The sequence below is a fragment of the Cricetulus griseus genome, chromosome 9 (genome assembly GCF_003668045.3).
Source record: "Cricetulus griseus strain 17A/GY chromosome 9, alternate assembly CriGri-PICRH-1.0, whole genome shotgun sequence".
NCBI classification, from domain to species: Eukaryota; Metazoa; Chordata; class Mammalia; order Rodentia; family Cricetidae; genus Cricetulus; species Cricetulus griseus.
In genome coordinates, this window is record NC_048602.1 from 5,404,408 (window position 1) to 5,414,728 (window position 10,321).

The 10,321-nt window shown below is 54.9% G+C and overlaps 1 protein-coding gene across 1 annotated transcript; it reads right to left on the minus strand.

The window, feature by feature from the left end:
• Nucleotides 1-1,137: 1,137 nt before the first annotated feature.
• Nfkbid (NFKB inhibitor delta) lies at nucleotides 1,138-8,668 on the minus strand. Its single transcript, XM_027431271.2, has 11 exons — nucleotides 8,046-8,668; nucleotides 7,854-7,914; nucleotides 7,299-7,510; nucleotides 6,265-6,452; nucleotides 6,066-6,171; nucleotides 5,656-5,802; nucleotides 5,488-5,539; nucleotides 5,222-5,370; nucleotides 3,158-3,274; nucleotides 2,556-2,720; nucleotides 1,138-1,758 (listed from the first exon to the last, which is right to left on the minus strand). The coding sequence occupies exons 1-11, from the start codon at nucleotides 8,280-8,282 to the stop codon at nucleotides 1,705-1,707; spliced, it is 1,488 nt and encodes a 495-aa protein (XP_027287072.1). The 5' UTR covers nucleotides 8,283-8,668; the 3' UTR covers nucleotides 1,138-1,704.
• Nucleotides 8,669-10,321: the final 1,653 nt, after the last annotated feature.

Below are 10,321 nucleotides of genomic sequence, written 5' to 3' on the forward strand. Positions count from 1 at the left end.
TTCTTTCCTTCCTTCCTTCCTTCCTTCCTTCCTTCCTTCCTTCCTTCCTTTCTTTTCTTTCCCCCTCTCTCTCCCTCTCCTTTTAATTTTAAAATAATAAAATGAGGTAAGTATTTTCTCTATAGTCCAGGCTTGACTTAAACTTGAGCTGTGGAATTACACAAGTGTGCCACAATCCCCCAATTTTTTGTTTGACTGGTTTTTGGCCAGGGCTAGAGATGGAATATAGTGTTTTTGTTTGTTTTCAGACGAGGTCTCATTATGTAGTTTTGGCTGTCCTAGAACTTGCTAGTTAAACTAGGCTGGCCTTGAACTCAGAGATCTGCCTGCCTCTGCCTCCTAAATGCTATGGCTAAAGGTGTGCACCACCATGCCTGCCAAGAGAGGGAATAGTCTGCCAATGAGGCATGCCGAGTCCCTTCCAGGTTGGTTCTAGGCAGGGGCTCTACCACTGAGCCACGCCCCCAGCCCCTCACTGGGGGATTCTAGGCAGGGGCTCTACTGCTGAGCCACACCCCCAGCCCCCTCACTGGGGGATTCTAGGCAGATGCTCTACCACTGAGCCACGCCCCCCCAGCCCCCTCACTGGGGGGATTCTAGGCAGGGGCTCTACCACTGAGCCACGCCCCCAGCCCCTCACTGGGGGATTCTAGGCAGGGGCTCTACCACTGAGCCACGCCCCCAGCCCCTCACTGGGGGATTCTAGGCAGGGGCTCTACTGAGCCACACCCCCAGCCTGACAAGCTACCTAGCTTTGAAATCTTCTCACATCTTTTGTTGTTTTGTTTGAGACAGGATCTCAGTATGCAGCTCTGGCTGTCCTAGAACTCACTATATAGACAGGGCTGGCCTTGAACTCACAGAGACAGATTCTGTCTCCCATGTGCTGGGATTAAAGGTGTGTGCCACCACCACACCCAGCCGGTCTTCTCACATTTTACACAGGGGCTTGGGTACTAGATGCTGGCAAATGTCAGTAGCAGGAAGGGATAGCCATCTAAAAAACAGAATTTGATATCTTTATCAGGCATTAGCTCTGATGGTGTCTTGACTCTGGACTCCCCAGCCTTTACATTATCCAAATGTGGCCCCTCAGAGGGGCACCAGTGCCCCCCACTTTGAATGACAACACACAGCTTGAGGCCAAATCGAGTTTAATGGGGAGCTACAGTGATACATAGACAGAGAACAACAACTCACAGGGAAGGCTAGGGTCTGGGACACCGAGTTCTAAATGACAATGCAGCCAGGTCTCAGGGCACGCTAATCTCAGAGGGCCTTTCTGACATCTCAGGGGTGTGGGTCCTGGGGAAGAGCCCTGGTGGGATTGTCCTGGGATGCCTCAAATCCCACGGAGGCTCCATTGGAGTTTCTGGGAGTGTAAGACAGAGTCTGGGGAGGTGATCATGGCTGATCCAAGTAGGAGAGAGTTAGCGGTTTCTAGGGCGTTTCACAGAAACAGTCAAGTGGGCTCGATTTCACAGAAATCATCTAAACAGCCCCTTGTAGGGGGAAGAGGAATCACAAGACCCCAAATATTGGGGACTGCTCACCTCCCCCAGTGCCACTTTGGGGTTTTAATGTAAGACCCTAATGGCAGGATATTCCACATTATATTATCATGAATCTGCGACATGAGCATACGCTGGCTGTCCCACGGGACGGTGGGGACTGGAAAATCAGTCCAGGTTCTGGATTTCAGTCCTAAGAGGACAAGCCTGGGGGTGCCGCACGGCTCCTCTTCAACAGCTGCCGGAGCTAGGGACAGATAAGGGGGAGAGTTGGAGGCTGGGGAGCTCCAGTAGGAGGCAGAGGAGGGAGGGGCCTTTCACGGGCTGGGGAGGGGTGCCTTGGGCGGGGCTACTGACAAGGAGGAAACTGAGTAGGGTCAGCTGGGTTGAAGGTCACAGGTGTAAAGTCAAGATGGATTGAGGTCACCTGTGGTTGTCCTTGGGGTGGCTGAGGCAGGAGAACTGAGAGTCAGGGGTGGCCCTGGGTTATACACTGAAACCCATGTGAGGTTTGAGAAGGACCTTCGTTCACACTCTGGTAGGCAGCCAGAAGCCAGAAAAGTTTTGCTAGATGGGGTTCCCATCTTGGGGTCAGCATTGTTTGGGAGTCAAAAGGCAGAGGCAAGGGTCATATATCACATGGAAAGGTCAGGACCCAGGGTCAGGGACAGTAATTCAGGTCTCACCAGGGAACTGAAGGCCACAGTCTCAGGGTTGAGAGTGGAAAGCAACGAAGTCAGAAGGAGCCATCACATTGGGGGAAGGGTTAAACATTAAGGTCAGAGGTCACTGTTTGGGTTCTTTTTTTTTTTTTTTTTCCTTTTGAGATAGGATCTCACTATGTAGCCCAGGCTAGCTCAAATTCTCACTCTTTCTGCCTTAGTCCTCAAGAGTTGGGTTATAGGAGGGTAGCACTCAGCCTAGGTCACTCTTTGAAGTGAAGAGAGTGGAGAGGGACCAAGGTCACCTTCTGAGACTAGATGGCATCCTCTAAATCAGTGCTGGGTGCAGTTGGGGTCCCCCCCAGGTTAGAACAGTGCTTACCCCCTCAGGGCCCGGCCCAGGTCGCAGCAAGTGAACGGGCTGCTCGTTCTCCAGGTTGCGAAGCGTTGGGTCTGCTCCAGCTGCCAGCAGATGCCTCACAATGGCCTCCTGGGGTGGCCCAGGGGGCAGGGCAGCTGCCATGTGCAGGGCTGTGTTCCCATGGGCCTGTAACCACAAAGGGAGGACTGATGGGGACCCAGACCCCAAGTGCCAGGGCCTTTTATTTTTTCTTCAAAGATTGTATTTATTTATTATGTATACAGTCTTCTGCCTGCAGGCCAGAAGAGGGCACCAGATCTCATAACGGATGGTTGTGAGCCACCATGTGGGTGCCGGGAATTGAACTCATGACTTCTGGAAGAGCAGTGAGTGATCTTAACCGCTGAGCCATCTCTCCAGCCCAGTGCCAGGGTCTTCTAAGCCACACTTCCAGATGCTGTCACATCCGTAGCTCATGTGTTACCCTGCACAGCCACACTCCACCCACCCTGCTTCGGAACACACATTCCTCCCTCGCCCTGGGCATGGTCCCCTCGCCATCCACAGCTCACAGGACGCCAATGGCCACCTTGCGAGTCTATCTCAAACCACCTGTGTCCTACCTTCATATTGACAAAGGCTCGCAGGTCCCCCCTCGGCAGCCCCAGCAGCAACTGAACCAGGGTGGGGTTAGCAGCCTGTACGGCCAAGTGCAGAATGGTCTTGTTGCTCTTGATCTCCTAGGAGGAGGAGAACAGTAGAGGTCAGGCCAGTCTTCCACCCGCGACCCCCGCCCCAAGAAACCTGGCAGCCACCAGGAGTGCCTTCCACAGATGTATGTGTTGTGTACTATGTAAGAACATGGCTAAAGGAAGCCATTTGTAACACGTGTGCCAGAGACCTGCACATTCAATACGACAACTTTCCGAGTCAAGTGTCTCTGAGAACAAAACATGCTCTTCGCAGTCCCTCAAAGGAACTTCCGGCCTAAGAGTTGTCGTGGTCACCCGGTGTCCTACTGTACACACTAAAATATCCTCTGTCTCGCATGGACCATACTGTATTGTAAGTACTGGAGCTTACAGACAAGCCCACATACAATACAACACTGGGCTCCGTATTTTAAAGCAGTGGCTCTCAACCTTCCTCACGCTGTGACCCTTTAATACGGTTCCTCATGTTGTGGTGACCCCCCAACCATAAAATTATCTCATTGCTACTTCGTAGCTGTAAATTTTGCTACCATTATAAATAAATAGTAAGTAAATATCCTACACGTAGAATCTCTGATATATGACTCCAAAAGGTCATGACCCATCGGTTGAGAATTGTTGTTTTAGAGGGGAAATGGTTTCTAAAGGTCTCCAGCTTTTATGCCCTCTACTGGGGGATTCTAGGCAGGGGCTCTACCACTGAGCCACACCCCCAACCCCTCACTGGGGGATTCTAGACAGGGGCTCTACCACTGAGTCACACACCCCAGCCCCTCACTGGGGGATTCTAGGCAGGGGCTCAGCTACTGAGCCACGCCCCCAGCCCCTCACTGGGGGATTCTAGGCAGGGGCTCCACCACTGAGCCACGCCCCCAGCCCCTCCCTGGGGGATTCTAGGCAGGGGCTCTACCACTGAGCCACACCCCCAGCCCCTCACTTGCTCTACTACTGCAATAAGCATGAGGAAGCTCTAGGTTCTACTCTCAGCCCCAATCTAAGAAAAAAAAAAAAAAAGACAAATAGTTTCTGAAACAATTACATGCTTGTGTTTGCTTAAAGACAGAGTAGGAGAGGGACTGGCCCTGGTGACACAATGTATCAGCTCTGCACCTGAGGGCCTGAGATAGGAGATGCTGAGTTTGAGGTCAGTCTGGGCTACAGGAAGAGACTGTGCCTTAAGTAATAATAATTAAATAAAGACTAATATAGCTTTGTGAAGAGCTTACTAGCCTGCACAAGACCTTGGGTTACATCCCCAGCACCAGCAAAAACTTCAAACTAAAAGGAAAGCGGGTGAGAGGATTGGATGACGAGCGTGACTGTGATTGCAGAGTATTGATGGAACTCAGGGCACACAGGGCACATGATGAGAGTCTTTGCACTTAATCCACGTTCAAATTCATTTTTGGAAGAGCAGTTTATTAAATATGGGCCAAGGAGGTTGTAGGCTGGACAGTAACAACAGTACCACCTCCATCCTATGCTCAAAACTCTGAACTGAAACACTCCTGTTTAAAATGAAATGATACTGATTCCTTCAGCCTGCCTATGAAGGAACCACTATCACAAGACAGGAGTGTTACATACATAATTAAGAGCCGAGTTCTAGGGTCAGACCTCCCCCACCCCCTACCGGTTCTAAGTCCCTCTCCAACACAAAAGCTATAGGACTTCTGGACCCTTTGGGGCTTAGATTTCTCCTCAGTACAATATAGAAAAAAAGAGGACATGCCTTAAAGGGTGAGTATTGGGGGAGTCGGGGCAAAAGGCTGATCCGAGTCACCGTGCTTGAAAAATCTGAGCTAAGATCAGTAACGTCCACATGGACCACGGCCTCAGAGAAGCAGAGGAACATTCTCAGGGTTACACAGGTAGGAGAGGCAAGGCCAGCATCTGCTGTGCCCCTGGTCACCCGGGTGGCCCTTTACACACATTTCCCTATGGGCCTGCCTGTTCCCTGCCACCCCAGCTCACCTGGCTGGTGTGACTGGCACCCATTTGCAGCAACATCTGCACACATGCCAGTCTGTCTCGGGCTTGGGGACTGAGCATCCTTGGACAGACGCTAGGTGGGGACATAGCAGCATTGAGAGCCAGGACGGCTGTGTGGAGGGGGGTAAGACCTGTGGAATGGAACAGTGAGGGACCGGCACGTGGGCATCCACCCTGAGCCGCCCGCCCGCCAGCCAGCCAGCCAGCCAGCCTGCCTGCCACACCAGCCATGGCCATGACCAGCTCACCTTCAAAATCTCTGGCTTCCAGGTCCACTTGAATGCCTGATTTAAATACAGCCTGGAAGGAGAAGAGGAAGCGGGCTTGTGGAAGGGTCCCCCTAAGCCTGCCCCTGGAAACCAGGATCTGGATAACCAGCCCACCCCAGACACCCTGGATCTGCCGGCTGGACATACCGAAAGGACTCCTGGGAGCCCGTAGGTGGCAGCCACGTGCAGGACAGAACGGCCTTGATGGTCAGATGCATTTACCTCCGCGCCCAGGCTCAGCAGGTCCTCCACAATCAGGGGCTGGTTGGCAGCGGCTGCCACCAGGAGAGGAGTCTACAAGTCACAATAAGATCAGCCTGAGCCGAGTGTTGGTGGCGCACGCCTTTAATCCCAGCACTTGGGAGGCAGAGGCAGGAGGATCTCTGTGAGTTCGAGGCCAGCCTGGTCTCCAGAGCGAGTGCCAGGACAGGCTCCAAAGCTACACAGAGAAACCCTGCCTCGAAAAACCAAAAAAAAAAAAAAAAAAAATCAGCCTGGATCCCCAGAGTCCTCCCCTCTGACAGTCAGGTGCCGAAGCCGGGACTCCTGGCCCTCACCTTGCCTTTATGCTCTCGAATATCCAGCTGTCGGTACATCTGTAACACCTCTGCAGCAGCGTACGCTGCCCAGCGCAGACCCCGAGCGGCAAACAGGTGCAAGAGCCTGAGGACAGGTGGGGTAGGGGCAGCAATGAGAACGGTCCCCACCCAAGGTAAGCCAGCACGTCTGTAGATCAGCCAGTCTCCCTATACTTACGTGTCTCCTTCCTCATCCTGGGCCAGGAGCTGTTGTGGCCCCAAAGCCAATATATGAGCTCGGGCTGTCTCCAGGGAGGGGCCAGTGGGTGGAGGCAACTGTGGGGATCCCGAGGGGAGGTTAGAGACTCTCCAGGACCCTACTTGTGACAGGGAGGCTTCTGAATACAGCCGGGCATCCAGAGAGTCCTGAGGGGCATGGGGGGGGGGCGGGAAGAGTCAGTCAGCTGAGAAATCTCATCACATACCACCCACAGCCCCTGGTCAAATGGGTGAGACCAGGAGCCCACATATGCCAGCTGTCTTTGAACCTGGGGACTTCAGTTTTGCCACAAGGGAGAAGGGATTTTTTTTTCTTTTTTTTGTCCTTTCTTTCTGTTTTTTTCCCCTTTCTTTCTTTCTTTCTTTCTTTTTTTTTTCTTGCTTTTGTCTTTGGAGAGAGGATCTCACAGTGAAGCCCAGGCTTGCCTTGAACTTGAAGGAATTCTCCTGCTCCAGCAGTCTGACTCCTGGGATTATGAACATGTACTATTATGCCTAGCTTGTTTTCATTTCTGCTTTACTATACAGCCTAGACTGGCTTCTAACTCATACTAACTGTCTCAAAATGGCGAGCCTCTTGTGTCTGCCTCACAGGTGCTGAGACTACAGCATAAGCCAGGACACCTGGCCGGGGATGGGCCCTCAAACCAGTCCCTGGCATCGCAGAGTACTGTGTGGATGTAATGAGATTCTCCACTCCCCATCCCTAACCCACGGAGAAGCCACGGAGAACCCACGGCCTCACGCATGCAAAGAGCTGGGCCACGGGGCAGCACTCCTAACACTCTTTATTTTACACTTTTTATTTAAAGACGAGGTCTCACTAACGTGCCTAGGGCAACCTTGAACTCATTCTGTAGCCCAGGCAAGTCTTGGAATCCTCCTGCCTCTGCCTCCTGAGTAGCTGGGATGACAGGCCCTACACCACCAGGCTCTGCACAACTGGGAGATTTTTAGGGGCCCTTAAGCATCTGTCCCCCCTCTATCGTTTACCTCCATCCCCAGGGGAAATGGGCCCGAGCGCCCGGGGTCTGACGGAGGGTAGAAATCAGGTGTCAGGAAGCCTTCAGCAGCCGAGTATGGGCAAGGGCTGTCTGTATAGGCCGCATGGGTGCTGGGGTCCCAGTCTAGAAAGCCTGAAGGGGGAGCCAGGTTGCCAGGTCCAGAATCCACAGTCTCTTGGAAGGTGAGGAGGTGGGTACGGCCTGAAAGTGAGGATGGGCAGGGACCAGACTGTCATCAGAGACCGGGACCCAGCCAGGGGCAGTGAACCCGGAGTGTCCCAAGGTACTGAGAGACAAAGTGTCTTAGATAGCTCTAGGTGGCCTAGAACTCACTAGCAAACCAGCATGACCTCAAACCAATGGCAACCCTCCCGGCTCAACTTGTGGAGTACTAGGAATGTGGGCATGGGCAAACTATGGCAGGCTGTCCATCAAAATTTCCCCTGTGGCTCAACCACAGTGAGGACGGACTACTCAAAGCCCCAAGTTCTAGGAACTGCGGTCTAAAAGAAGTTGGGGCTGGGAGCTGTCTTTCTATTCTTACCTGCTTCTGCCTCGTTCACAGACGGGGTCAGTGGCTGGGCCAGGGGAGGGGAGAAGTGTCCCTACAGGGTAAAGGAAATGAAAGCATGAGTGGAATGTTATGTATCTGGAAGAGTCGGGTCTGTAGTCAGGACTACAACTACCACCTCCCCGAGCGCAGATGGTTTCATGTGTGGTCCTATCCAGGACTCACCGGTACCCCACCAGCCTCAGGCTGCTGCTGCCGGCGCCTCTGTTCTTCCAGGAGCTTCTTCACCGTCTGTGTTGGGCAGTGGCTGCGCTCAGTCCGACTCACTGTGTGGGGGAAAGACAGAAGGAAGTCGTCAGGAATGTTTAAGTCACCCAAGTGTACTCTCGGTGGCAGCGGTGGGCGGCGAGCAGTGGATGTGGGCACTCCTCCTTCCCCTCCCGCGCGGAAAAACTGGCACATTGATGCCGCCGGAGAACGACAAAGCCAATAGGAGAAGGATGCCGAGCGCAGGGCCCGCCTCCACCGTTTCCTCCTTTTACTCCCCGCTTTTCCTCTGCCCCAACTTTCCACCGGCGTAGTGGAAACTGAGGAAGTGGGGAGGCTAGCACTCCCCCTGAAGCATCTGTTTCCTCCACACCCCACTCCTCGGAAGGAAGCATCGCCACATCCGTAAAAAATCCCAGCCTAAGGCAGGGGGTCCTGAGACTTGGAGTGGAGGGCTGGGCTGGGAGTGTGCTCATCTCTACTTCCTGAAGAATCACAGGCAGGTTCCTAACGTCTGTGTTTTAAACCAGGAGTGGAGGCTCACTCCCGCAGGCCTCGAGGTGAGGGCAGGAGGACCAGGGGCTCAACGCCAGTGTCATCTACATACTGAGTTAGAGAAGAGCCTGGGCTACATGAGACCCTGTCTCGAAACCACCACCAATCACTTCTCTGTTCTGGAATCTGACATGTGGGGCTGGGGGCGTGGCTCAGCAGATGCTGGAGGGTGGGCGTAGCATTGAAAAAGGGGGAGCTGCTGCTACTCTGGGGACCACCACGCTTGTCCCATCCTCCCTGCCAGGAGCTACCAAATCAGTAGCCCCTAGCTCCTGGGGAATCCAGAGATCCGCAGTGGCAGAGCTCCCGCCCCCACCCCTGCAGACTTGGGGCTTGCAGGGACCCGGCAGCCCGCAGATGCCCTGCATCCCAGAGGTGTGGTACCCTCTCATCCAGAACCCATCCTCAGTTGCCATCCTCTGGGACCCGGTAGTCCGGTTCCCACGACCCAAGAAGAGAACCCACCCTCCTCCCCCAGGCCAGGCTTCCGGGCTTAGACTCCGGCACAAGCAGGGTTAAGTGCGCCGGCGGAAGGACTCGGGGACCTTCGCGCCCGGGACGCCGCGCGCTGACGTCACGGCGCTCACGCAAGGGAATCTTCCACCTCCCGGTTCCGCTGCAGGCTCGCGCTGCAGGTGTCCCGCTCGGAGGCGGGGCGTGCAGCGAAGCGCTGCAGCCGTGGAATCCCCGCGCTCGGGGAATTCCTGTCCCCGCCCGGGGTCCCTGCACCGGTGATGCTCCGGGAAATCCCGGGGGAGGGCGGGGCCGCGGCCCCCGCCACAGTGGACTCCTGAGGTCCAGCGCCCGACCTTCAGGACCCAAGCCTGCATCCATAGCCGCAGCTCAAGGATGCAGTGCAACCCCTCCTTGGGGATAGGAGTCGGGGTCCCCTCGTCTTCCTACAGGAAGCCCAGGACCAGGCCTCCCCGCCCCGGCACCCCAGCCCCCAGGATGCCCTCTCTCAATCTCCAACGCGCCCGAGACTCAGGAGTCCACACTCCATCCGCTCCTCGTCAGCCAGCTCCCGTAGACGTCGAGGACCCCCCCAACTCTCAGGGCGCACACAGCTGAACGCTCCAGCCAGCCCTCGTGCGCTCAGAAAGCGCCTTACCCCATCCATCCATCCTTACCTCGCGGGTTCTTGGGTCCAGATTGCGGGCCCCCAGGGCCGCGACCTCGGCGCTGCGCCAGCCTCGCTGCTTCACCCGCGGAGCCGCCGCCGCCGGGTCCCCGATCTACAGCCAGGATCCCCGCGAGTTTTTAAATTGGGGTTTTGACCACGCCCAGTTCAAGGAGGACCCCGCCCACAGCCCTGGGAGTCCCCTGGTTTAACGCTAGAGCGAACTTAGTCTCCGAAGGGGAGGGGCTGACCTTGGAGGGTCTGATCGCCTCATCCCCTGGAGAGGAGGATGCTAGGGGGTCCTGCTTCCAGGAAGAAGGGGGACATTGGGTGCCTGGAATTGAGTCTCTGGCCCAGGGGATGCTGGAGGCCTTGACTTGGCCGTGCATAGGCAGTGCTGTTGGGTCCTGGGGGAGAGTCTGGACCCCATGGCTCCAGGAGAAGTTGTATGGTTGGGTTCTTTAATATAGGGTTATATAGTTGGCTTAAATCTCTCCTGCCTTGCGTGTGGCCTTCACTTCTTCAGAGTCAACTTTCATTTATAACCCCCCCCTTTGGT

Bases quoted from the DNA above. Each gene is read 5' to 3' on its own strand.
- Nfkbid (XM_027431271.2), bottom strand. From the start codon at position 8,282: ATGTGCCAGTTTTTCCGCGCGGGAGGGGAAGGAGGAGTGCCCACATCC. The intron at 6,172-6,264 runs GTAAGTATAGGG...ACCTGTCCTCAG, and splicing joins CAGGATGAGGAAGGAGACAC to GCTCTTGCACCTGTTTGCCG. The intron at 5,371-5,487 runs GTGAGCTGGTCA...TCCATTCCACAG, and splicing joins GGAAGCCAGAGATTTTGAAG to GTCTTACCCCCCTCCACACA.